General features: G+C 48.5%; 11 protein-coding genes across 11 annotated transcripts; 4 read left to right on the forward strand and 7 right to left on the reverse strand.

Moving 5' to 3' along the window:
- Positions 1-59: 59 nt before the first annotated feature.
- On the reverse strand, positions 60-2,125 carry F4812DRAFT_469454 (alpha/beta-hydrolase; the record flags this gene model as incomplete). Its single annotated transcript, XM_047938879.1, has 3 exons — positions 60-967; positions 1,075-1,937; positions 1,997-2,125. The coding sequence occupies 3 exons, from the start codon at positions 2,123-2,125 to the stop codon at positions 235-237; spliced, it is 1,725 nt and encodes a 574-aa protein (XP_047785469.1). The 3' UTR covers positions 60-234.
- A 1,068-nt stretch (positions 2,126-3,193) lies between these two features.
- Positions 3,194-4,581, reverse strand: F4812DRAFT_447823 (uncharacterized protein). Its single transcript, XM_047935798.1, has one exon. It carries the CDS (start codon positions 4,110-4,112, stop codon positions 3,309-3,311), a length of 804 nt encoding a protein of 267 aa, XP_047785470.1. The 5' UTR covers positions 4,113-4,581; the 3' UTR covers positions 3,194-3,308.
- Positions 4,582-4,857: 276 nt separating this feature from the next.
- F4812DRAFT_464008 (uncharacterized protein) lies at positions 4,858-5,415 on the reverse strand (the record flags this gene model as incomplete). The annotated part of the gene is made up of 1 exon (XM_047938295.1): positions 4,858-5,415. One exon carries the CDS (start codon positions 5,413-5,415, stop codon positions 4,858-4,860), a length of 558 nt encoding a protein of 185 aa, XP_047785471.1.
- Positions 5,416-5,466: 51 nt separating this feature from the next.
- On the reverse strand, positions 5,467-6,506 carry F4812DRAFT_469456 (uncharacterized protein; the record flags this gene model as incomplete). The annotated part of the gene is made up of 2 exons (XM_047938880.1): positions 5,467-5,834; positions 5,918-6,506. The coding sequence occupies 2 exons, from the start codon at positions 6,504-6,506 to the stop codon at positions 5,467-5,469; spliced, it is 957 nt and encodes a 318-aa protein (XP_047785472.1).
- Positions 6,507-7,874: 1,368 nt separating this feature from the next.
- F4812DRAFT_464010 (uncharacterized protein) lies at positions 7,875-8,627 on the forward strand (the record flags this gene model as incomplete). Its single annotated transcript, XM_047938296.1, has 1 exon — positions 7,875-8,627. The coding sequence occupies one exon, from the start codon at positions 7,875-7,877 to the stop codon at positions 8,625-8,627; it is 753 nt and encodes a 250-aa protein (XP_047785473.1).
- Positions 8,628-8,645: 18 nt separating this feature from the next.
- On the forward strand, positions 8,646-10,011 carry F4812DRAFT_447824 (uncharacterized protein). Its single transcript, XM_047935799.1, has one exon. It carries the CDS (start codon positions 9,127-9,129, stop codon positions 9,784-9,786), a length of 660 nt encoding a protein of 219 aa, XP_047785474.1. The 5' UTR covers positions 8,646-9,126; the 3' UTR covers positions 9,787-10,011.
- Positions 10,012-10,495: 484 nt separating this feature from the next.
- On the forward strand, positions 10,496-13,357 carry F4812DRAFT_447826 (MFS general substrate transporter). Its single transcript, XM_047935800.1, has one exon. The coding sequence runs from the start codon at positions 11,235-11,237 to the stop codon at positions 13,071-13,073; it is 1,839 nt and encodes a 612-aa protein (XP_047785475.1). The 5' UTR covers positions 10,496-11,234; the 3' UTR covers positions 13,074-13,357.
- Positions 13,358-14,823: 1,466 nt separating this feature from the next.
- On the reverse strand, positions 14,824-17,639 carry F4812DRAFT_286069 (serine dehydratase alpha chain-domain-containing protein). Its single transcript, XM_047931085.1, has 2 exons — positions 16,934-17,639; positions 14,824-16,854 (listed from the first exon to the last, which is right to left on the reverse strand). The coding sequence occupies exons 1-2, from the start codon at positions 17,353-17,355 to the stop codon at positions 15,123-15,125; spliced, it is 2,154 nt and encodes a 717-aa protein (XP_047785476.1). The 5' UTR covers positions 17,356-17,639; the 3' UTR covers positions 14,824-15,122.
- A 256-nt stretch (positions 17,640-17,895) lies between these two features.
- F4812DRAFT_447831 (uncharacterized protein) lies at positions 17,896-19,301 on the reverse strand. Its single transcript, XM_047935801.1, has one exon. The coding sequence runs from the start codon at positions 18,998-19,000 to the stop codon at positions 18,191-18,193; it is 810 nt and encodes a 269-aa protein (XP_047785477.1). The 5' UTR covers positions 19,001-19,301; the 3' UTR covers positions 17,896-18,190.
- A 154-nt stretch (positions 19,302-19,455) lies between these two features.
- F4812DRAFT_286124 (MBOAT-domain-containing protein) lies at positions 19,456-22,293 on the forward strand. The gene is made up of 5 exons (XM_047931086.1): positions 19,456-19,959; positions 20,015-20,082; positions 20,138-20,716; positions 20,778-21,639; positions 21,766-22,293. Exons 1-5 carry the CDS (start codon positions 19,704-19,706, stop codon positions 21,870-21,872), a joined length of 1,872 nt encoding a protein of 623 aa, XP_047785478.1. The 5' UTR covers positions 19,456-19,703; the 3' UTR covers positions 21,873-22,293.
- Positions 22,294-22,501: 208 nt separating this feature from the next.
- Positions 22,502-25,195, reverse strand: F4812DRAFT_464017 (histidine biosynthesis trifunctional-protein; the record flags this gene model as incomplete). The annotated part of the gene is made up of 2 exons (XM_047938297.1): positions 22,502-22,692; positions 22,744-25,195. The coding sequence occupies 2 exons, from the start codon at positions 25,193-25,195 to the stop codon at positions 22,502-22,504; spliced, it is 2,643 nt and encodes an 880-aa protein (XP_047785479.1).
- Between the last annotated feature and the right edge of the window lie 641 nt (positions 25,196-25,836).

The raw sequence follows: 25,836 nt of genomic DNA on the forward strand, positions 1-25,836 counted from the left end.
AGTGCACTTAATAAAATAGCTTAGAGTGTTGCGCACCGACAAACTTCCCAATTTCTTTGGACGAGCTGGCTTGATACATTATCCCGAACAAGATCGGATACTAAATGATATGTCTAAGGTAGATATACACTCTGAGATTCCTATTCGTTTACTATATACCTACTTGACACTATAGCTTAGACCTCATGTAGACCTCGGGTACCTTAGCTCAATGATAACTTGCTCTCTAGGAGATTAGAGTTCCAAGGAGTCGCTTAGGACTTGGGTTTGAACCGCCATTCCACCATGACCTTCTAGTCCTCCGCTGAGTTCCTTGGCAATTTCTGTCCAAAACGAGCAGTTGCTCTTCGAGTTCTGGTCATCTGTGGTAAGGCTAAAAATAAGGGATACTTTCATAACGTTGGAGAGAAGCTCGCTACTTCCATTTGCAACTGGCCACTGTTCATAAGGAGGGCTCAAGAGACCTTCGTTCGGATCGCCAGTGAGAGCAAATGAAGCAAAATAGTTCTTATATGCTTCTGGGATCTTGAGGCCGTAGAGCAGGTTCGCATATAATGTCGCGTTCTCTTCGCCTATTGAACCGTTTAGCGCGGCGATGACTTCCTCGGCGTTCTTTGTGAATAAAGGGTACAGGTCGGATGCGTGAAAGGCGACAGAGGACTGCGGAAATGAGTATCGCATCATATATGACTCCGCTGGGTACGCCTCGAACAGGTCTCTGGTATTGCATGTAAATGACGACTCCCGGACGATGGCGGAAAGGCAGGCGTAAAAGTCGCCGTCATAAAGCTCCTCGCAGTTATAGTACTCTTTAACTGCATCTCTCTGGGGCTTTAGGCGAGAGCCAGGAAAGAAGTTTTCCAGAATTTGATCGAACTCTGTTTCGTTGGTAACCACGGGAGTGAAACCGAAAGACTCATTTGCGCAATGAGATATAATAGCAGAGTCAATGTCATGCCAGAACTTGCTTAATTCAAATTCATGTCAGTACTAGGCGAACTTCCTCTACGGTAGCCTGAATGGGGATTAATATTGGTCATCTTACCTTGTGAAAATGCCGCCGTGGGTATAGACTTAACCCAGCCCCCGTCCACTGCTGGCCCTACCGGAAAGAGGCCAGTCAAAGGGAAAGACCGGAAAATCAGTTGATTGGCACGTCTTAGGTCTTCCTCGGGCGCCTTTCTTAGACAGTCAATGTCAAATTCAAAGCCGCATCCCGCAAAGTCGGAGAAGTTTCGATAGACAGTGTCGAGAGTGCCACCTGGAGAATTATCCCAAGCCCATTGGAAAGCAGGACTCTGGATCGCGAAAGTCCTGAAGAGAGGGTCTTTCGTACCATCCTCGCGGATGAGGTGGTGCAGGACTGATCCGGCGCCAGCAGACTCGCCCCAGGCGGTGACTCGATCTTTGTCCCCTTTAACTAGTTCGACGTACTCCTGTGCCCACTCAAACAGCAGAGCCTGGTCATACAAGCCGGCATTGGGCTGTCCAACCTGTTGCATGTAATCACCTGCAAGCCACCCAAACGCGCCAAGACGATAGTTTCCTTCGATGAAAATCGTTTGGTATTCGGATGCGTTCAGGATCGACCGCCCGCTAGCGATCGGACCGGAAGGATTTTTACTTCCAGCCGCGTAGGCACCCCCGTTTATCCATACGATAACTGGCAAAAGATCCGTAATATCAGACCCAAAGGCGGAGACGGGAACATATACGTCCAGGAAAAGGCAGTCTTCGGTTTCCAAGACATCGTCGTTCCTCGGGTCCCCGATGGGCTTGTCGCCTCCTGGGGGATTCTTCATTGACGAGGTATCTAACTGGATACAACTAATGTCCTGTGCGATGGTCTGCAGTGCATCGCTTTTCTCGTCTGGGAAGGAAGGGCGGCCGAAGCGTTCCGGTGGTGCTCCAAAGCGGACATTACGGAAGAGGTAGATCTGGAATAGTGTCAGAACCCATGACTTCTTTAGTATGAAGGTGAACTCGTTCTCCTTACTTTGTCATCCTCTTCATAGACTGTAGCTTGCCAAGTGCCCCATGGTAGCTTCAACGTAGGCAGGTCTTGCATAACTTTGGCCGCGTTGGCCAGGGCAAGGAAGCCCAATAGAAATATCTGACGGATCATCAAGTGGATGTATATCTGTCTAACCTTCTAAGATGGTATATATAGGATTTGTCTATGAGTTGAAGCCAAATTGAGTTTCGTGGGATTTTGAGCTCGAACCTTTATACTTTATACCGAGTTCTACACAAGTACGGTTTCTTTACAACTTGATGTTACGTGGAACTCCGAGTCGGTAAAGGGAAGACGAAAGTAGAAAGATCATTGCTAACTAACGACTATTGACCCTGATTAGACCGACTACGCCATTTCTTGCCAATGTAAGTCGGTGAAGAGTTAAGTCCCTACTGCTGTGAAACCCCTATGCGGAGACTGGCGAGCACATACCTAGCTGATAGCAGACCGAGAAGGCTATTAAAATGCTTTCTAGATAAGTCCTCAGGTATTGCCTTTGTGAAAACAATGTCTTACGTAGGTACGTGGCCAGGGATAATCGAATTAACCCATCGCAACCTTCCAAGTCCACCGCTTGCATACATCATTATACCATGTGAAGAGTCAAGGGGCATCATAAAGTCGAGCATAGTAACAGAATACACAATGAATCATACAATCATCTTTGAGCCTCAGAGGTAGGTTAACTAAACAAACATGATGCCCACCTAGAGTAACCCAGCTTATAGTAAATCATCAGGAGATATAACGGTATCTGCTGAGTGCTTCACGCGTTGTGCTATCCATGAGCCAGCCTCAAGACTTCCGGCAATGCGAGCGAGACCGGCAGACTCCGCCTAATTGTATGTATTGAGCTGAATTAAGCCTGCTGGACTGCAGACTTTTACATATCAGTTGCACCACCAAGCCCTATGGGGTGGCTTGAAACAATCTGGGGAAAGGTTGCTATAGAAAACCAATTACATCAATTAAAAGCAAATAAAAGTAAGCCGTCCTGCGGATACCTTCATCCGCAGCTGCTGGGGGCTGCAAGTGCTGATTCACAAAAGCCACAAGTCCAGTGGCTAGCTGTATGTCTTACATCTCACCTCATGCATCTACGGTATAGATACCTTTCATTGAAGTCTCCGAAGTTGCCGCCTTTAGACATGGTCTATGTGAGGACTCAGCTGCCGTAAACCACCTTGGACACGCATTAGGTCGACGAACGCAGACCCGATATCTCGATTGCTGGCTACCTCGTAACTAACTTACGTACCCCCTCAGCTCCTAGGTACTTGTTACCTGGTATTTACTGCAGAACCGTAACAGTATGAACATATTTGACCTTGCCGCCCTCGACCCTCACCTCGTGCGAATCCGGCATGTTCCCCAGCGAGTCGAAGGAGCAAAGCACGTCGACCGACCCCACCGTCTCGTCGATGACGTACCGCCGGTTGCCGTTCGGCCTCTGGCTCCCGCCGCGGGGCAGCGTCGCCCCGCACGGCCGCGTCAGCTGCGACCCTTCGACGCGCTCGCAGTCCGTGCCCCAGGGGATCGAGTCCGCCGCCTTGGCGTCCGTCCACATGTCCAGGTACGCGTCGCCCACGCGCTTCAGCTCCTGCCTGTCCACCCTCTGCCCCTCCTCGAGCGTGCCCCAGTTCTCCTTCTGGATGTACCCCAGCGTCTTGGGCGCGTTGAAGAACAGCGCGCCGGTGGTCGCGGCGACGGTGTCGATGAGCGAGATCGTGCCCGTGTCGTTGTCCGGGTGCCGGATCTGCGTCGAGATGACGTACGGCTTGGATCCGGACGCCGAGATCAGCATCGTGTAGCTGGCGCATGCTACGGTGTCTGCTGTGGAGCGGTTGAGGTCTATCTTCAGGGGCTGGCTTAATACCCCGGTCTTGATGTCCGCGACCTTGTTGTTCAGCTGATAAGTGAAGTTGGTGGCGGATAGTTTGAGCCCGTCAATGCTCCCACTAGTTTGTGCTGCGATGTAGCTATTCGCTGCGGCTAGCAATCCTTCACGGGTACACTCTGCTGAGACCACGACTGTAGTAGTAATTGCTAGAATTGACAGGGCCGCAGTGACCCCTCTAGTGCTCGGTCCGAACATCGTGAACTCTGCCTGTTATTCGTAGAAACCAGTGTGGTAACTAGGGTTTCAATAAATGAAGACGCATCTCTTAACAAGTCGAACTAAACCGACGAAATAAGTATATCTGGTGCGAATGAGCAGGTTTAAATAAGGGTATAGATAGCCAGTTCTCGATAAAACCGTTCGCGAAGCACCCGAGCAATATGCCGTATCCCATGCAGAGGGGGGTAGTTCTCGGCTATATTGGCAAGCTCTGCGTGAGATATATATGAACGTAACCACAATCTTGCATACCGTGATACCGGGCTTCATTTTGCAGATCGCCTTCGTATGGCTTTAGGTATTTCCTTCTAGTTAGGCCATTCTAGTCATAGTTGAATCTGTATCAATAAGGGTCTACTCCGATTTGATGGCCCGCGTAGTATGCTCGCTGGTTAAATAAACCGGGAGATATCCAATCGACATACCTAACTCAGGGGATTATGATATTGATCCCTGGATGCTATAGCAATGACGCTAATGGTGCCTGTGGGGTAAATGTGGCAATCCAACACATGTAATACCCCCTTTCCTGTAGTGAGTAACATGTACCTAAGGGACTCTTGGAAAGGGATGGGCACTTTGTTCACAATGGTTTAGGACTTGCTCCCTGATAGTTGATATACTGAAGAAGCAACGTCACAAGACACCCAATGGAACTTTTAGCTCAGTTACTTCCCAAGTTATAATAAGAGAATGATCATAACTCGGGCATTTATGCATACTAAGCTTCCTTTTCAGCATCTTCGACGACGTTACGCCTAAGGCGGAACCGCCGTGCGCGACGCAAGAGTTCCATTTCTCTGATTTTCTCATAAACCTCTTGAATATCTCTGTAAAGCACCCAAGCGAGCAGCGCGACGGTCACCGGTATGGAGATTGTCCAGTAGACAAAGAAATACTCTTCGCCCGCTGCGAAGCTTCCGCCCATGGAGAAGATAGATGCGACGAAGGAGCACGGGACGATAATCGTCGCGATCTTAGTCAGCTGTCCTGAAGTTCGCGCCAGTCTGTTAGCTGCCGCGGTTTGCTCTAAGGTCGCGCGCAGCGACCACATCTCCATGTGCTCGACGATAGTTGACTCTGCCCTCGCGAGCTCCTCGTAAATCATCGCCCATGATTTCCTTTCTTGTTCCAGACTGTCTCGTATGCGTTCCTGCTCGTCGATATCTTCTGGATCGTCAGAGTGCCTCGGCGGAGGGATGGTATCCCTGCACCGGAATTCCCACATGATTGCATTGACCAGGTTCTTCTCTTCTTGAATCAACTGCCGTTCCTCCATGAGATCCTGATACGAGACAATTATGTCCGTATCCCGAGCAAACATTTTCGATCAACCTCTACTAATGGTGGCGTGTTCCATCTGGTCGTCGAAAATCAGATCGTGCACCTCTCTCGAGCGACGAACGACGAAGGATTCCCAAGTAGAACGGATGATATTCCGAATATATGCTGTGCCTGTGAAAGGATCTTTCGTATGTGGTAGGCTGTCTAATTCTTCGCCGTAAGTCGCGACAGCGGCGTCGAAGGTGGATCGCCGCGAGGACTGAGGGCCATCTGACCTGATACCCGTGTTCAGGACTTCCTGCACAAATTCTCGTGTGAATTTAATTTCGGGCAACTCGTAGCAGGCAGGCCCGTCTGAAGATTCAGGAAATTTCGGACGAACATACGTTTTAAACGGATCCATCAAGACCACGGCTATGGAGCTCTATCATTAGCATTTTTTCACTTGCTATCTAATGTAGGAACCTAAGGTAACGTAGAGAAAAGACTTCACATACCAGTCCAGGAATCAGGTTCATAGCTCTTCCCCCAGTATGATACAAGGCTTTTAAGAGTGATGTATGTCGTTTGGGGTTTCTTGTGAAGTTCTTGGCGGGTGAAATTTCCAGCTTCGATGTAATATTGCCCTGGAGGTATGGTATTGGGCGTAACACGCCATCGCGGTACTGCGACCTTCCAGTAGGTCGATCTGTTCTTCTTCGCAAATGCACCATCAATAATACTCAGATCCACAAACCCATCGCAATGGGCCAGGAAAAAGCGAGGCGGGATATCCAATAGAACGCCCAGGAGCTTGACTACTCGAGGATGCATGTCCTGAACGAGAATTACCCGCCGATTCGTTTTCTCGGCTGTACCATCTTTAGGAGTATTCTCCCAATACATGAGCATGTCCTTTGCATCACCAAATTGAATAGGGGATTTGTCACGATGATCTCCTTCCAGCTCGAAAATGCTGATGTTGGAATTGATGTCAAAGCCATATTCTTGCCAAGGGTGTCTGATTCCCGTTCCGAAAATCTGATTGTCGGAGTTGTTGATAACTTGCATAGCCCATTCCATATAGTATTTGGTCTTGTCTCGCATGTCTGGGTCATCTTCCCAGTAAGCGTCATGGTCTGTTGACAAGTCAGCTATGTTCGGTCATCTATACAGGTTTCGAATTAGGTACCTTGAATGTCCAACTTCTGCATCTCGACTCGACGTAGTGCATGTAAAGGTGTTCGGACTACAAGGCTTGTGATATACTACCCTCTCATCACCAAAATGGCATCAACCGCGAGCTCAATAACTTCGGGGATTTCTCTAGGAGGTAATTTATAGTTCTCATTTCTCACAGGACTAGAACTCTAGCTTAACTTGTTTAAGGAAAGGCCTTTTAATTACAGAACTGATCGACGGGATAACACCAAGCCATGTATTTTCATGGTGGGTATTGATGCATTCTTTCAGCTGCTCCAGGAATCCCAAAATTGGAAAGATAGATGCCGGTTGTGCGATAAATATTTTCAGCCGCATTGAACTATACGATGCTACTTAAGAACATAACAGATTATATTGGATACCCGACTTGATGCCTCTTTGGCGCCTGTAGGTAAGCGTACCTCTTAGGTGGGTAGGTGTTAGTACCTAGGCTTAGCGCTTTGGGCATCTATAAGAGGTTATCGTAACTCTTGTCACCTTTTGGGAAAGTTGACCATTTCACCAGAAATAGATAAACGAGTAAATATAAGAACCTTATTATAAATTCTCGATAACAGGTGAGCGTTAATCGTACTTACCATCAGATAATGTCACTTTATTCCCATGATAGATGCCATATAGTTAAATGTTAAGGTACAATATTGATATACCTACCTCCTACCTAGGTACCTAACCTTTGATTATCTAGTAACGCCTAGCCTTCTATCAGCAAAGCGTCACGGCACAGTACGTGTGGAGTCCTTACAGTTGGAGACAGCAACGTCAACCCCCAGGACCTCCTCGAATTGCCGTCGTTCTACCCTGGCGTCATTCTACCCTTTGGTGGTGTAGCGAATCAGTTCTCTATATCTCCTCCCTGCGTCTAGTTCGCCTTGATTCAAAAACACTTCATCGTTATCGAACTAGGTGTAGGTAATGATAGGTAATTTGTTGCTTCTAAGTGATGACAACGCTCATGCTATCCTATGGATTCAAGGACTTGATCTTAAACAACTAAGTCGAAAGTTATGAGTGATGGTAGACTTGTCTCGGCTATAGTATTTCTTCAGATCTTTGTAATTACCAAATACACGAAATCAGCCTCTTTGTTCTAATACGCTGTATCGCAACGTGTGAAAACAGCGGCTGTTTGCATTTATTATAAGGCAGACAAGACACCACTTAAATGCTACCTACTCCTGACCATTGATGAAGACTCATTCGTATCAACACTACATACTTAACAATAGCGTTTTGAAACTAGATCTTAAAATGGCAAACCCCCCGCCTCACTTGGATTTAGGCCAAGAGCCGTTTTGGCAACACCTCCAAAGGAACTTGGAACAGGGCCTTGCACAAGGCTCAGCCTCACTTTACTTCAGGTTATATGGCCGAACAGACCACACCCCTCCACCTAGCGAGTGGCGAGAGGTAGAGTGGACACTCCAAGACTTTGCATATTTCTACGACTGTCCAGAGTATGAAGCAGCCCGGATGGCATACCTGACGGGAGTCGCTATATTTCCGCTTGCCCCCTTTCCAACGTGGGCGGAAGTAGTTTACGGGATGCAATTTCTTTTCAACCACGTGGACATGCTCGTTGATTACATGCACGTCAGGCCGGAGGTATTGATTAATAAGTCGCCCTGGAAACCACTCGACTTCGCCGTTGGGTTTGTGTTGAGGCTTCTCAACTATCGGGAGCACATAGAAAGTGACGTGATCGATAGGGGTGAGATGGTCAATAAGAATACGGACTTCCTCGAGAGGCAAATAAATTACGCCAATACCCTTGGTAAGGTTCAGCCGTTCTATCAGCACTGGGGAAGCTCAGACAAGTGGACCGCAGCCTTTCTCCTATACACTAAACTTCAGTTTGAACATGAGGCCTACGTGAAACCCCTTATGGAAAATCCTCTGGTCTTAGTCAACGAGTACCACAAGGCAATGAGCCAGATAGGACAAGTAAGCGAAGAAGCTCAGAGAAGGTATAATGCGTTACGTGCTTTAGAGTTGTATTTCTAGTCCGAAAGCAGGAGATGCATATATCAAGTACAAGTCTTGAAACTCCATGCAGACACAAATTAGTGTGCTGCGAAGACTGAGAGTGAACTGGCTTCGTATGGCGGTTTGCTCCTATTTTAAGTAGAATACCATATGGTCCAACCTAGGTACCTGTTCTGTACTTCAAATAGGTTTCTATAATCTAATATGTGCAACCTTAAGTCATCGGGATGCTATTCGCTAAGGTTCCACGACAGGCCATGATGTGAATGAAAGATTTATATGTAAAGAGAACCCCTAAGAAGAATGCTATTGTTCCTTTTATTAGCATGAAAGGGGTACATCCAGACAATGAACTCACTGGAAAGCAAGTAAAGAAGACAGTTATTGTCTACAGAGTTTCGTGAGACAAAGAGCCTGTAACCATATAAGAGGCAGCTTTACTACCTAGGTGACCACTGGAATACCAATTACCTACCCAACATCAACCAGTACCTAATCATCGATATAATACAGCACAATGAGCACTAACACATCTACGCAAAGCTCAAGCATTCGACTGAACCCCTGGCGGGAGCACGACAAACGAGTGCTTCGCCCTTGGATGGACGAGCCCGAAGAGATCAAGAACGAAGTCCGACTCGTCTACAAGAAGAAGCTACCGCATCTGGACACGGTCGCAGCGGAGCTGGCACCTCTCCTCGGCCTCGGCGACACCTTGATCGGCAGGCAGCGGATGCAGAACCTATTCACGCACCCGGCGCTTCTCAACTCGTTCGTCGAGTTCGCCGAGACGTATATAGAAGGGCGATGGGACCTGCCCGTGGGCGAATGGGCGACGGTCCACAAGCTCGCGCACACGCACGCCAAAGACGGAATGTGGGAGTTGGAAGAGTCCCCGGCCCGGAAGGACTGGAACGTGAATCACTTCTACACGCGGTTCATACTCCGGATGCTAGCGAGGCTCAGAGATCCGGCCGAGGCGCCGAGAAACCTGGCATATTGGCTAGGAGAGGCGAGCCCGTGCGACGCGGCCTGGCTGCTCATGCACGTGTTGATGTACATGCAGTGGGATGCGATGCGGGACAATAGGAAACACGCTCCGGTGAAGGATCGCGTTGGCCATTTTATTGATATGTGGAAAACGGACAGCGTGTATGCAGAACCTACACAGCTGTAATCAATATATATGAGTACTTTTCTTTTTGTAAAAGTATTACCTGGGAGGTTAGGTGGCTATAGAGCGAAGATAGAAGGTGAGCTGGGATTAGCTTTTCAATTACTTCGTATAGACTTGAAATAAAACGTCGAATGAAAATTAAATTGTAACCTCGCGCGCATTGTAGTTTGTTCTGATGTTTGACTAGTTGATTTAGTCTACGACTCGCGCTCGCGAGCGCGAGTCGCGATAAACTTAAGACTTACTACTTCGTATGTGGGTTGACGCAGGGAAAGGTGGTCAAAACGCGAAGTGAAACGAAGAACGCGTAACTGTTCGTGCGTGGAAGTAATTTAATAGTAACTTAAAATGTACATATGTACGTACTTCGTTTTATCTATACCTAGGGTTATAAGTATCTAATCCTAAATTCTTGAGGTATGTTTATTGTAGGCATGTAAAATGAAAAAGAAGTTTTTTTTTCTAACAAACAATCACTCACGCTTAAGAGTGAGCAAAGGAGCCACGTGACTCATGAGTGGCACACTCCCATAGTCTTGTACAATGATAGAGTTGCCGGCCGGCAAATACCTTACCTAAGACAATCCAGCCAATCAAAGACTTAGTACGGGGTTCCATATTTTAACCATTCTCGCTTTTAGAATAACAACCGGGTCTTCACCGACCGGGACCAGCCGGACCCAACAAGAAAAAAAAAAAAAAAAAAAAAGGCCCCCTTACCCATAAGTTTTGCCGGGTTTCTATCAATTCCTCGCTCTTTCGCCTCTTCGCATCAGCGCTCCGGATATTACCCAAATGAAACTTCTTCCCCCCCAACCGCACATTCAATGGGAGGATGAAAAAGTACAACAACATTTCGGCCTAAAGAGCCTATCCATACAAGATCATATTGGTTAACTACGTTTAACTCCCTACCTACCTAGGCTCCATAAATAAATCATTATCATCATCATCAGCAGCAGCATCATCATCTTTATCATCATAGGTCATGAATTTATTTATTCTCTGAACTCTACTATCGTTCTGGCAACGCTAAATAAATCAATCAGTGTCGTAAGGAAACGCTGAACCCGTCATCGATCTTGCTATAGATCTCATGTCTTCGGCTCCGCTATTACATACAAATATATACCCCTTGTCCATTATACAGGATCACCGCTATAAGAACTAGGTACTACTACGTTTACAGGTTAGGTTCGGCTAGTTCCCCGGCTCGGAGATAATATTTTTTATTTTTTATTATTTTAGTCTGCTTTTGAGCTGTCAAAATCTAGGCAAATAGCGTATCCCGTTTGCTCTTTTCTTTCTTTCTTTACTTCACCAACAAAGCTTAGACAGGCGTACATCGTTAGTTGACGCCACCAACGAAGATTTGCTTGGCTTACCTTAGGTACCTACCTAACCTAAAGTAACGTCTTCGAGCGTTTTTGATTTCTGCGTCCGGAATCATGCCGGACCCTGAAGCCGCCACGCTGAACGTCCGCGATGACGAGAACCCCGATTTAGAGAAGGGCGCCAAGTCGTCTAGCCACAACACGCGCCGGAGCTCCTTGGCGAGCACCGCGCAAGGCGAGGATTCTTCGGGGAGTGGAAACATGCACGCTGCCGCCCCTGCGGCCCCTGGCCGACCAGATAATGCCAGGCCCGAGGGCGCGGCACCCCCCGATCCCGATGCCCAACCTGCGGAGCCCGAGGCCGGACGCACCAAGTTTCAAACGACCATTATCATCTTCGCGCTGTGCTCGGCGTTGTTTCTTGCTGCCCTCGACGTCACCATCGTTACTACTGCGATCCCCACCATCACCGAGCAATTCCAGTCCCCGGCCGGTTACACCTGGATCGGTGCCGCTTATCTGCTAGCGAACAGCGCTACGGTCCCCAGCTGGGGTAAGATCAGCGATATCTGGGGCCGCAAGCCGGTCCTCTTGGCGTCTGTCGCCATCTTCTGGATCGGTTCTCTGATATGCGCCTTGAGTATCAACATCGGCATGCTGATCGCCGCCCGTGCCATTCAAGGTATTGGTGGCGGTGGCATCGTCGTGCTCACTAATATCTGTGTTAGCGATTTGTTCTCCATCCGCAAGCGAGGCATGTATTATGCTTTCTTCGGCATGGTCTGGGCTATAGCTTCTGCGATTGGACCCGTCTTGGGTGGTGTCTTTACTTCCAAGGTCACTTGGCGTTGGTGTTTCTACGTGAACTTGCCCATTAGCGGCGTGGGCTTTTTCGTCCTCCTATTTGTGCTCAAATTGCACAACCCGCGAACCTCCGTCAGGGAGGGCTTGGCTGCTATCGATTGGTTAGGTAGTCTCCTGATTGTCGGCGGCACTTTAATGTTCTTGTTCGGGTTAGAATTCGGCGGTGTTACGTACCCCTGGAATTCGGCACAGACTATATGTCTGATTGTGTTCGGTGTTGTCACCGTCGGCATATTCGTTGCCGTTGAGAAGTGGTACGCCAAGTACCCCGTCATTCCGCTGCGGCTCTTCCAGTTTGGGAAGAACATATCGACTTTCGCCATCTGCTTGGTTCACGGCGCTGTTTTCATATCCGGAAGCTACTACTTGCCGTTGTACTTCCAGGCAGTTTTGGGTGTGTCGTCGCTACTCTCTGGCGTTTACATATTACCATATGTGCTCTCGCTTTCGTTTATGTCGATCGCCTCAGGTATTTTTATGAAGAAGACTGGTAAATATCTACCAGCCATCATCTTTGGCATGTTCTTCATGACACTGGGATTTGGGCTATTTATCGATCTCGGTGCCCAAGAAAACTGGGCCAAGATCATCATCTTCCAAATTATTGCTGGTATCGGCGTGGGACCCAACTTCCAATCGCCACTCATCGCCTTACAAACGACGGTCGAACCTCGCGATATTGCCGCGGTAACATCGACTTTTGGATTCGTGCGTCAACTCTCGACGTCTATATCTGTCGTCATTGGCGGTGTGGTGTTCCAGAACGGAATGGAGAAACAGTATCCAACTCTTCTGGCCCAGCTTGGGCCAGAGCTAGCCAACCAACTTTCTGGTGGCAGTGCCGGTGGCAACGTTGGCCTTGTAGCCTCCCTACCCGGCACCCAGGGCGAAATAGCCCGCGCGGCTTACTGGTACAGTTTGCGCGATATGTACATCATGTACGCAGCGATCGCCGGCGTAGGACTTCTCATCAGCCCATTCGTCAGCCAGAGAAAGCTCAGCACTCAGCACCAAGAACATAAGACGGGCCTTCAGAGCCTGCGACCAAACAGAGAGGGTAATAAGCCCTCGGAAAAGCCTGCTGAGTAGTGGAGGTTTGCTGAGGTTAAGCTTTTCTTTTTTTTTTTTCGGTATGGGTGACGTATTGGACGGGATAACTCGCATTTTGGGTTTTGATACGCATCAACGATACCTGGGATCTTGGATAATACATACAAATTTAGAGGATGATATAACAGCAGGTACATACCTAACTCAGGTACTCCTGGCTACGAGCTACCTGATCATCTGAAGATATTCTTGCGATTACTTAATACACATATAAATGGATATAATGGATATAATGAATCAACATAACTTCAAAACCCAATAATTCTATCTCTAAACGCGCCGATATGTCCGAAATGATTATCCCAAACCTTCCTAGCTAACTCCAGATTACGCAGTGTATTTCTTCCCCCGGTCCCCAGTCAGACTAAACGTAGAAGAACTTCTCCAACCAACCTTATATCAAACCAATCTTCTTCCACAGCGCAAGAATGAATTTCGTAAAGAACACCATAATCGCCATAATGGCCGTGGTCCATATAGTGAGAATTACCCCGCCCGCGAGGAACTTGCAAGCCCAACCCCGACCGTCGCAAGCCCGCCGTATAGTGCCGAGCGGTTTGCGCCGCCGCTCGTCTGCTGGGACTCAAGGGTACCAGACGTGTCATCGCGCTTGGGGAGGCTATCTGTGATGAACGGCTCATGCTCCGCGAGTGTCGGGGCTATTGATCCTTCGTCGTCGTTGTCGTCGTTGTCGTCGCTGTCGTCGCTGTGCGTGTCGAAGGATGGGTTTCTGTCATCGATGGTGTCCTGCGCGGGGGCGAATTGTGAAAGTGGGATAGACATGTTTAGGTAGGTGCCTATATTATATTCTTATATTTTTAAAGCCAGGGACACGGAAGTTGTTAGGTCAGGTAGGTAGGTAGGTAGTTAAGGCGTGCGAAATGCGAGTGTGGGAAGAGATATAAGTTATAATAATAATAAGATTAATATGCTATGGTAGCCCTCTGAATTAATGGTACATACCTACCTACCTAAACCTACCTACCTCTTATAAACACCAACCTCTAACGTAGGATCGATAGAGAGAGCCATGTTTCCTTTTTGCCCATGATGATCAGCAAGCCACCACCATACATGGTTTAGATTATGCATTTGACCTCCTTCCATCGTCAAACCCAGGCTGCTCCAGCGGCGTACGATGAAAGTCGCACACATGGTTCTAAGAGCGGGAAAATACGAGAGGATCTACCTAAATGGCATCATTGTGAGCATGTGGACTACGCGGCTGGCTGTAAGGCTCTCGATTCCTTCTTCCAGATATGAGCCGCTTAAGGAAGCGCCACCGTATGTCTAGGAGGTACTTAACATATATACCGACGAATTCGTCCAATCAAGCAGCATCGGATGAGAGGTAAGCTTACCTGACACCCGGGATCAACGATGCGCATATCAGGCAGGGCAGCGCACCCGACCTGCGCAGACGTTCCACAGCTGTGAGCACGATACGTAAGATTCCTATCGGAGGTTGAAACTCAATTAGGACATATATTCCAACGTCGGAAGGATGAGGCGTAGAGTCCTAGTCTGGGTAGAGGGACATCGTTTTGCTTACTTAGGTGCGTACCGTACCAGGGCTGTACTGAATCGTCAAACATATCGATTCATCTGATCCGAAAAGGACAGAATAATTAAGTTGCGTTCTATAAAATCTATAGGTACCATTACCTCTATTGTTAGGTATTTATCTGAACGCTCGCTCTACCCGGACTCCAACGTAATGACTTGCGCGCATCTCTATATCTATTTTTATAGAACCGTGAGCGGGTTACCTATCGCCTCCAAGCCCGCTTGCCTCAGTTGTGTTTTCCCCTTGTTTTATTGTGTACGTATGTCCTCGAGTGCGAGAAGGGCACAGGTATATACTGCATTTATGCCAACAAATGAAAGCTTTTAAAAAGGTCGCGATAGACGGTCTTGAGCATAGATCGAAAAGCTCAACCAAATATTATATGGTGAACGTATTTGTGCCCTTCTCACACTTGAGGACATAGAAAGAAATAGTCGAAGTAGCAGACCGACCACTGTCCATCAGCAGTCAGGTACACTGACGGGGATATTAAGCGGTACGCTCGTAGCCAGTCCGCTCAGGCTCGTCTCCTTGAATTCGTTCCGCATGCCTTGGGCAGTAACGCGCATGGCGCGGATAGCGTCGTCGAGCCTGACTTTCGAAGCGCTAGCCTCGCTGCTGAGAGCCAGGTTCGCGCTCGAGATCGCCTTGATCGCGCCTAGGGCATTGCGCTCGATGCACGGGGCCTGAACTAAGCCCCCGATAGGATCGCACGTCAACCCGAGGTTATGCTCAATCCCAATCTCGGCCGCCTGTTCGATCGTCTCGGGGCTGGCGCCCATGCAGGCTGCAAATGCCCCGGCTGCCATCGAGCAGGCTACGCCGACCTCAGCCATGCAGCCCCCCTCAGCCGCCGAGATGGTGGCACCACGCTTATATAGCATGCCAATTGCCGCCGCGGTGAGGAGAAAAGTCAGGACGTCGCGCTCCGGATCGTCGCTAATGAACTCGACTGTGTACTTGAGCACGGCCGGGATAATACCTGCGGCGCCGTTGGTTGGTGCAGTTACGATCCGACCCCCAGCCGCGTTAGTTTCGTTGACAGCAATTGCGTAGACGGTTAGATAATCCATGGCGGGAAATGTAGTACGACGCGGAGGCGACGGCATAACTGGGTGATAGATGGAACCGATCATGCGCTTAGGGCCTTTCTTGGTAATACTTCCTAGTCCCAGCGTTTTCGACTTTGGTGATATAGATATGTTTGTAGTAGTAGTAGATGATGCGTCGCCATTATCGCCATTTGGAGCAGACAACTGACCCTGCTGATCGGCTGTGCTAGGAGCTTGACTATGAGAAGGGTAGAGCCCCCTTGTTAGTCGTTTGTACAATCCCGGCGCCCGCCTGTGTAGCTTAAGCGAGCCCGGTAATGTGGCATCGGCCGGAGCTTGAACACCTTCCAATATGCTATTATCCATGACTTGCCAGATACTCATCACCTTTCTATAAATCTCGTCGTCTGTATATCCGTGGCTTTTCTCGTTTTCATACACCAATTGCGCAATAGTCAAGTTATGCTTATTGCATAATGCTAAGAGACTACGAGCGTCGCGAAATGGATAGCGCGGTTGCTGTGAGGTTGCTTCGATGCCAACAGCTTCAGATCCTGATGCTGTAGGTGAGACAGGAGAGCTTGCTGGGGCTGCCCCTGGGGTCGTTACGGCCTTGGACTCATCGGGAGTGTCGCCGTCAAGTGACTTAACCTCGAAGCCAGTTCTGCGATCTCCCGCCGCATCTGATCGTCTGATCTCCTTGTAAAATAAATTCTCCGCCAAGTCAGCCGGGTGTCTGCTTGTGTTTTCCGTTTGAAGGTCTTTCGTATCAGCCTGAGGCTGATCAGTAATGTTCCTTGCTGATACTGCTGCTGCACTAGTCGCCGTTGAAAGCGCGCCGTTCACGACGAAACCTCCACCCACGCTAAAGAAATCGTTGGTTGCCAGAAGCATCCCTTGGTCGTCGAAGACCATAAAGCGCATTCCATTACTATGCAGGGGCAGTTTCTTGCCCCATTCCCATTTGAAGTCGCGCTCATAATTGAAGTCAATTTCTTTACCTTTACCGTCTGGTAGACCGTGGCCCAAGAATAGCTTCTTGGTTTCCTTTATCTGCGCAAAGCGAGTAGGTACGTAGGCTGTGTCGACAGTCTCTACGTCTGCGCTCTCAAGACCCAGAAGTAGCGCGGATGGTGTCATACTGTTCAAGATTAATGTTAGTTAAGACGTCCAATGTTCGGCCCTGGCATGAATAAATAGGAGATGAAAAGGCTACGTACTGGCCCTCGCCGGTGAGAGCAAGACTACCATAAATCGATATGCGTATCATGTGTACTTTGTCTAGTAAGCCAGCCTCAGCCAGATCAGCAACGAAGATGCCACCGGCACGCATTGGTCCGACCGTATGCGACGAGGAAGGACCAATGCCAATCGAGAAGAGATCAAAAGTTGAAATAACAGCGTGCTCATGATCGGCTTCGCTATATGTGCCTGATTGCACATCTTCATTTTCTTCTGGGCTTGTTGGTGTTGTATTGAGATATCGAGTCTGGATGAGATGCGGTCTACTTCCTGTTGCTTGTCTCCATCTGTACTGCTTCATCTCAGTTACACCAGGCCGCCATCTTCTCGCCGCTTGCCGTGACGCTACGCTCACAGCACTATGAAACAGGCAAAGCTGCTTCACCGCTGCTCGGTTCATCGTGTGCGTTGCGTGTGTAAGACTCGATAAGGAATACGAACAGATGTACCAGGTAGATAGGGAGAATAGAGACAGTGTTGTAGTGAACGACTGAGAGCTTAAGTATGAAAGAATGAGACTCAAAAGAATAGGAATAAAATGTCCTCGGTGGTCTTACGACGACCTATTTACTTTGAGATCTGGATCTGGCCAGCTGAACGGCCTGGCCGCCAGAATAAACAAGGAGAAAAAAAAAGAAAAAAAAAGAGCTGAACTTTCAGTCAATGAAAGTTATTGGATATAAGGGTGATCCAATTATATGCCACCGATTTCGAAAAATACGGGTGGAATTTCCACTAGGGCCAACAACTTTCCTGGAGAAGATCTGTGATACCCGGATCTAAATGTTACGGTGGGGTGCTCTAATTCGACCGCGGGAGAGCTAAGCAGGTACTCCGCGAATACCCGGACGCGGTATAAGTTTGTATGCGAAATCACAAAGAAACTCGGGAGATAACAAGGTACACCGGCAGTTTCGATAATGCACAAACAGGCATCTACCGTAAATAACTAACGTATCAGTTAGCATTCCTTGACCGCCACGGAAATGTTTATCCCCTTTTCTTATCGAAGACGCGCAAGATCTTTAAATTGGACATTATAGTTGTCATTTCCGGCGGTGTATGTTAAGCCGTATCAACATAGCTTTTTAGTGTGATCCATCGTAATATCATAATGTATTTTACCTAGGAAATACTTAACCTAGACCTTCGTTAAACATAATAGCACCGGGCCCTATGGTACTTCCCATACCATACTCGACAATTTCTAGCAACAATAGAACCAGTATCAGATATTAACAGTCTTTCCGTACTGGCGTCACAGCTTCAGTCCCCTTTAGAGCTCTGACCAAGCTCGACCAATGAATCTTCAGCACTCTCGCATTACCTTTCCACTCGCCGCCGCACTTTTTACCAGACGGGTGGCTGCGATGGAACAGGCACCAGAACTTGGAGTGATCCTCGGCATCGACGAACAGCGTGATCTTGGGGATCTCGGATTCCTCGAGAAATTTGAGAAAATTCTGAAACGGCTTTTTCGTGACGAACAGAGGCGCTTTTATCACGGTCCCTTTCCCCTTTCCGCCTACCACGCGGACGTCGTCGTAAGTGAACAATTCGTCTTCGAACCCCCAGAACTCGTAGCACGGGAAGCGACTTCCGATCTCGAGGCGCAGGCTCTGGAGCTTTCCTCTCGAGGCCATTTCTCGTAGGGCTGTGCCATATACCTCGCCGAACAGATACATCTGCTCTTTCATTAGGAACCTGATGATAAGATTCCGCACGTGAAGCCGAGGTGTTACTGCCGTAAGTGCGCCGGCCAAGAAGGGATCGGCGGTCCCTTTCAGGTGCATATTATCGAGCAGAACTTCATAGTAGAATATCGAGGCGGCATCCGCATATATTCGCTTGCTCGTGAGAAAAAGATGAACGGCATCTTTACTGGTGGAATCCCAGTCGAGCAGGATGAGTCTGAGAATGTTATCTCTCAGCTCGGGAGGAAGGTCAAAATACCGGAAAGGCCCGTTCCAACATTTGGTAGGAGAGTATTTTATTGATGGTGTCTTTCGACGGAACGCAATAGATCTACTCCCGAATTTTCCCATCGCTACTTTAGGTATCTAAGTTAGGTAGGTATGCCGGACCAAAGTCGGAGAAGAAGGGGTGGGAAGGGGGGAATATTTATCGGGACAGCCGCTAATTGAATAACGGTCCGCCCGGAATTGAGCTCCGGAGTTGACTCTTGTAACGAGCAGAGCTCCTTGCTTTATCTTGCTTTATAAAAACGCTGTTTCGATATTAGCTTTTGTTGTGTACGTTGTAGAAGTCCTGTGTAGATGAAATGATTTTTTATTTTATTTTTTGGAAGAGGTATCTTTTAATGGCGAATGGAAGTCTTGATCCTCTAACAAGCTTTGTTTGAACTTTGTACGCTTTCACCGACTTATGTAATCTACAAAGGGATACAGAGGTACCTCCCGTCTGACACGGGTCCACTTTAAAGTGCGATTCAATCGCATTGGCGTATTGGCGCATTGGCGTCCCCCTGGACCCACCGAGAAGCCAGACCCTGAATTTCGTATCGTTGAATTGTACTTCATGCATAACTTCCATTACTTGCACCACCACACGAGATCGATTTCATTGCACTTTTATCTTCTATCTTTCAACATTCCGTAATGCCGGGGTGCATGTATTGTCGACATTGCAATTTTTGATTCGCTTCATGTATTTCTGTTAGCTTTTTTGTTTCTTCTTTTTTTTTTTAAATATTGCTTCGGGCATATTTGCCTGACGCTCTCCCAAAATATGGGTGTCCTCTCTTTCGTTCGCTCGATATACGGTCTCGATACTCTCGACACTCGCTTTACGAACCCGTCTTCGATACCTTACAGGACCGTTATAGAAGCGCGAAACGATGTAGCTGCTAGCAAAGAACGTGCGGCAGAATGGAAGAGCCGAGGGAAACCGTCGCGATGGAACACGCCCGAATTCTACTTATACTATTTCATCCTCGCCTTTCTCATACCGTACATGTTCTGGGTGGGATATGACGCTTCAAGACGTACGTGATATACAGATTCGATCGTCTTATGTACATACCTTGACCATTTGAATAGCCACAGATTCTAAATATAGAAGATATGAGAACTTGCTCTCCCCGGGTTGGATCCCCGGGCGCAAAATCGTAGGCGACCCCTGATTCAAGTGATACACATACTATGTGCTGACAAGTCGTCGAGGATGCCTCGGATGCGCAATACCGCACTTTTCGGAATAATATCCCGTATATGGCGGCGCTTCTCGTGTTCCACCCCCTTCTACGCCGACTATATAACACGATCGTATACCCGATAAAATCCGTAGGCCAGTCGGCGCGACCAACACCCGAAGAGGCGGATCAGAGGCTAAACCAGCGGGCCTCGTTTGACTTTGGCTTTGCGCTGATATACCTCGTTGTGCTGCACGGGATCTCGTCCCTGAAGATTCTTCTGATTCTCTATCTGAACTTCCAGGTTGCAACGACTTTACCCCGGAAGTATGTCCCAGCGGCGACGTGGGTCTTCAATATCGGCATGCTTTTCGCGAACGAATTATTCAAGGGGTTTAAATTCGGTGCTATCGCCGAACTAATCGTTGGTTCCCCTGACACGCCTTCGCTTCTTCACGAGGGGCCTGTGGCGTGGGGTAGATGGCTCGATAGTTACGGCGGTCTCATGGGTCGATGGGAAATCCTCTTCAACATCACCGTTTTGCGATTGATTAGCTTCAACTTGGACTACTACTGGAGCTTGGATCGCAGAAGTTATAGCCCCGTAGAGGTAAGTCAGGATGTGTGGAATGCTTGGGAATTACGAAGCGGTTTTTACTGATACCCCCAAGAAGAAACAAATCGACCCGACTGCTCTGAGCGAGCGAGACCGAGTGTCAATCCCGTCACAAGCCAAGGATTTCTCCTTTAGAAACTATATTGCGTATGCTATCTACGCCCCTTTATACCTAACAGGTCCGATAATCACTTTCAACGACTTCATATCGCAGTTGCGATATAAACCAGCCAGCCTCGAAACCGCGCGCACGGTGCGGTACGGGATACGCTTCATCCTGACTCTACTCGCTATGGAGGTGATCCTGCACTATATCTACGTCCAAGCCATCTCGAAAGCGAACCCCGTGTGGAGCGAGTACACGGCCTCGCAGCTCAGTCTGCTCAGCTACTTCAACCTGCACCTGATCTGGTTGAAGCTGCTGCTCCCCTGGCGGTTCTTCCGCCTGTGGTCGCTCGTGGACGGCGTGGACCCGCCGGAGAACTTGATCCGCTGCGTGAGCGACAACTGGAGCACGCTCGCCTTCTGGCGCAGCTGGCACCGCAGCTTCTACCGCTGGTCCCTCCGCTACATCTACGTGCCCCTGGGCGGGTCCAGCTTCCGCACCCCGCGCGACGCCGCCCGCTCCGTGCTCACGTACGTCCTCGTCTTCACCTTCGTCGCCCTCTGGCACGACATCCAGCTGCGCCTGCTCATCTGGGGCTGGCTCGTCGTCTTCTTCATGCTGCCCGAGATGGCCGCCGGCTTCCTCTTCCCCAGGCGCGCCTGGGAGAACCGCCCCACCGCCTACCGCATGCTCTGCTGCGTGGGCGCTGTCGGCAACATCTTCATGATGATGGCGGCGAATCTCGTCGGCTTTGCGGTCGGTCTGGACGGGCTGACGAGTATTATCGCGGGGATCCTCAAGGACTTTTCTGGTAAGTCTTCTCAAACCTTTCCTTCTTCCTCTTCCCCCCCCTCCCTCCCTTTTCCCACTCTCCTCTACCCTCTCTCCTCTATCTAGAATCTACGATTAACAACTATATGCTATTGCTATGCTACAGGATTCACGTTCCTACTGGGCGCTTGCGTGGCGTTCTTCATCGGCGCGCAGGTCATGTTCGAGATTAGAGAGTCGGAGGCGAGGCAAGGGGTCAACTTAAGATGTTAATTCTTGAACTTGCTAGTGTACCTTGTATCCGGTTGACGTACTTGGCACGATCCCCAATGGTAGATTCATGTTCTGGGTATATAGACCGATCGAACTGTACATATAGGTAATCTTAATAATGCCGAGTAACTTTCGACCCGATGCGTGCGTGTATCAATGGCGGACAGCAAGGCAGACAGCATTGTTCCATCGATTATCATGATTCACCCTAAACATTTTCCCTATAAACTCACTTATTAGAGCGCTCGTCATAGTGGGTATAGGTTAATATCGGCTTAGATGCACTTTCTTATTTATAACTCGTCCTTTTTTGACATCATAGCCACCTACTATTCCCATGTCTTTCCGACCCCTCGCTCTGACAAGAACATTCTGGTACTCGTCTATATGTTTATACTTTTCACCCAACCCAACCCCTACGTCCCTGTTTTGATTGGTGAACTCACCACCCTATACAATAGTTGCATAGCACAACACCCCGGTATCCCACAAATCAAAAGGGTAACAATCCACAATCTCTACTTTAATTGAGAATGCTGATACTCAAATACCATCAGGTAGTTCCTTATCAGCACCAATCACCCCTTCATATGGCTACCATCAACTCAATAATTCTAGTAATACCAGGCTTATGAAGTCAGGGTGCTGAGACGGATGCTGACAGCTCTCCTGTGAGCTTCGAGCTCCTCCACTTTAGCCAGCTGCATGACCGCATCTCCCACATTTCGAAGACCTTCAGCAGTTAAGTTGGAGCTTGTGATGTGCTTGAGGAACGAGCCCAGATTGACTCCTGAGTACTGCTTGGCATAACCGTATGTAGCTACAACACATCAGTCTTACATTCATGCGTTAAGGGAAAAGGAAAACTCACGCAATGAGTGGTTGACACCGGCCGAGTAGTCACCCACACTCTCGGGAGTCCACTGTCCGATAAACACACTACCCGCGTTCATGACCTGGTCAACGACTTGCTCGGCATTCTTGAGTTGGAGGATTAAGTGCTCGGGGCCGTAGTCGTTGCTGATTTTCATGGCCTCCTCCACGTCTTTCACAACAAACGTGACGGAGTGGCTAATAGCACCTCTAACGATATTTACTCGTGGTAAAGCCATAGCCTGCTTGTGGACTTCATCTTCAATCGCTTGCAATTGCTCTTCGTTGAGATCAACCGCAATTAAAATGACCTGACTATCCACGCCGTGTTCGGCTTGGGATAACAAATCCGAAGCAACAAAGGCAGGATTGGCATCCTTATCCGCTATTACGAGGACTTCAGATGGACCAGCTGGCATATCAATGCTAACACCAGCATTGGTGTCGTTGCTGACGAACATCTTTGCTGCAGTCACGAACTGGTTTCCGGGTCCAAGAATTTTGTCTACTTTGCTAACACTTTCCGTGCCATATGCCATTGCTGCAACGGCTTGTGCGCCACCAGCTAGGACAATACTCTCGGCGCCAACCTTGTGAGCAACGTATACAATTTCTGGGGTAACGCTGCCATCAGAACGCGGTGGAGATGCAATAACAATCTTTTGGCAGCCAGCAACCATGGCAGGTACACCAAGCATGAGCGCAGTACTAGGCAAGACTGCCGTTCCACCAGGTACGTAAAGGCCAACTCGTTCAATCGGTCGAGAGAATCTGCTGCACACAACTCCCGGCATCGTTTCCACTTGAAGAGGATCTTCCTTTTGGGCAGCGTGGAATTTGCGAATATTCTCAAAGGAGACATCAATAGCCTTGATGGTCTCAGGCGGGAGGTTCATGAGCGACTGAGGGAAAGGGGCTTTGAGAACAGGCGAAGTTAAAGACGTCGCCTTCTCAAACTTGTGCGTATAAGAAAGCAGGGCTTTGTCTCCGTTGTTGCGAATATCACTGATGATGGGAGTGACGATATTCAAGATTGCGTCCGCAGACTTTTGTGATGGTCTTTTAAGGGCCTCTGACACTTCATCTGCACTGACCTTGCTAACATCTACCCGCTTTAGGGTAATTCTGTCGGTATCCGGTGCAGTGTGGGCAGCAGCAGCAGCAGCAGGAGCAGAGGTCGATGGTGTTACCGACTCTTTTGCGGCCTCTTTAGCCTTCTCTGCTCTGCCATGTGTAATGCCTTCTTTCTTAGCCCAGTGACCCTTTGCGTTTCCAGGTCTTCTCCTGACCTTCAAGCTCTTGGCGTCGAGGTTCTTTTCGATATCCGTGAGTCTCACTCCAACGCTAATAGCTTTTGTCAGGGCGAAGTAAATCAGGTCAGCTGCCTCAAACGCAACCTCTTCCGGAGTCTTCGCATGGCACAGCTCTTCTGCTTCTTCCATTATCTTCGCTCGAAGCAACTTTTCATCGGAGAAAAGCCGTTTTGTATACGAGCCTTCGGGAGCCGATTGCTTCCTTGACAGCAACGTTTGCTCGAGCCTCGAGATTCCCGTTAAATCGCCAAAGCATCCGTATTGTTCGAGATGACAGAATCTTCCAGTCTGCCTGACAACAAACTTCAAAGCATCGTTGTCACAGTCCAAGGATATCCTCACTAATTCCTGGGTATCACCAGATGTAGCACCCTTGTACCAAAGCCCGCGTTTCCGACTCTGATAAACACCAGTTTTAGTCCTCAGCGATTCAGCAATACTTTCTTCGCTGCTGTACACTAAACCAAGTGCACTTCCTCCTTCATCGCAGACAACAGTAGGCAGAAGTTTATCTGGCCTATCAGACTTCCACGCGCTAGAAAATAGTTTTGCGACCAAGATCTTGTTTTCGGCCTCATCCTTTTTGGTTGTTAGTTCGGTGGATGGGATGATAGGGATAGCGGATAGCTGTGAACATATATCGACAAAATGGTCATAGATGGTATCTTGAATAGGTTTGATGTATAAGAAGGGCATCTTAGTGGCCTTGCTTGACTCCATAAAACCAGCTACATCGCAGGTCCGTTGGTCGAAGTCCTTAATGAGGAGCCCATGCTGCGTCCCATTCGATAACTGATTTAGGTTGGTTACAGCTGGCGCAACTCGTCTACCAAACTCAGCGAAGTCAGGCAGCCTTTCGGGTTGAACAAAAACCCTCCGGGCACCGTTGTCTAGTAGCGTAACAACATCATCTTTCGATTCGAGACCGGTGGCGTCAAAGAAGGTATGGAGTGTAGCAGCATTAAGCTGACTCAGGTTGTTAAGGAGCTCCTCGAAGTTTTGCTGAGTGACCTCGAAGAAAACACAACCAAGGCATGATACGTCTTCTTGACTTAAACCTTGCCCTTCCTCGGTTGAGGTCCAGCTAGGAGGGACAGGTATGGATATGATAAAGGGGAGCGGAAGTGTCGTCTCCATGACGAAAGATACTGTGCTGTCACTTGAAGTAAAAGAAGTGAATATATCCAACCCGAATTCGAAGTTGACTACTAGCACAACTTAGTGCCAAAAAAGAAGATGACTTAGGTACTATAGTTATAGAGAAGTTCGGGCATTTAAGGTGGCTCAAGGTGGCTCAAGGTGGCTCAAGGTGACTCAAGGTGGGAGAAAGAAAATGATTAAAATAATTATTATTTCAGAATGACGCTCCTAAATCGGCGCTAGTAACACCTGAGTAACATCTGAGCCGGCTGAGTTTTAGGTATGTAGTTGCCCTCGTTTGCCCTTCAATTGCCCAATGATGGAGGGGTAAGTAACCACTTACCCCTCTATACATGCTACTTCCGTTCGAGTTATATGGGTCGTCAATCGATTCCCCACTTATTAACAGAAGATCCGGAAGGGCCCACTTACCTATGTGGTGAGGCTCAACTTCCAGGTTCCCTGACATGCAGCTACCTAGGTACCTAGAGCTTGCTTCAAAGTTCCACAATCAACTTCTAAAAATGCATACACCGATTTCTCTCTGAACCAATATACTCACTTTTAATTGTTTAATCCCCCAAACTTCTAAGCTTCAAACCGATCAGAATAAAAAAGAAAAAAAAAATTCATCCAAG

The sequence above is a fragment of the Daldinia caldariorum genome (assembly GCF_022478825.1).
Source record: "Daldinia caldariorum strain CBS 122874 unplaced genomic scaffold F4812scaffold_30, whole genome shotgun sequence".
Lineage (NCBI taxonomy): Eukaryota > Fungi > Ascomycota > Sordariomycetes > Xylariales > Hypoxylaceae > Daldinia > Daldinia caldariorum.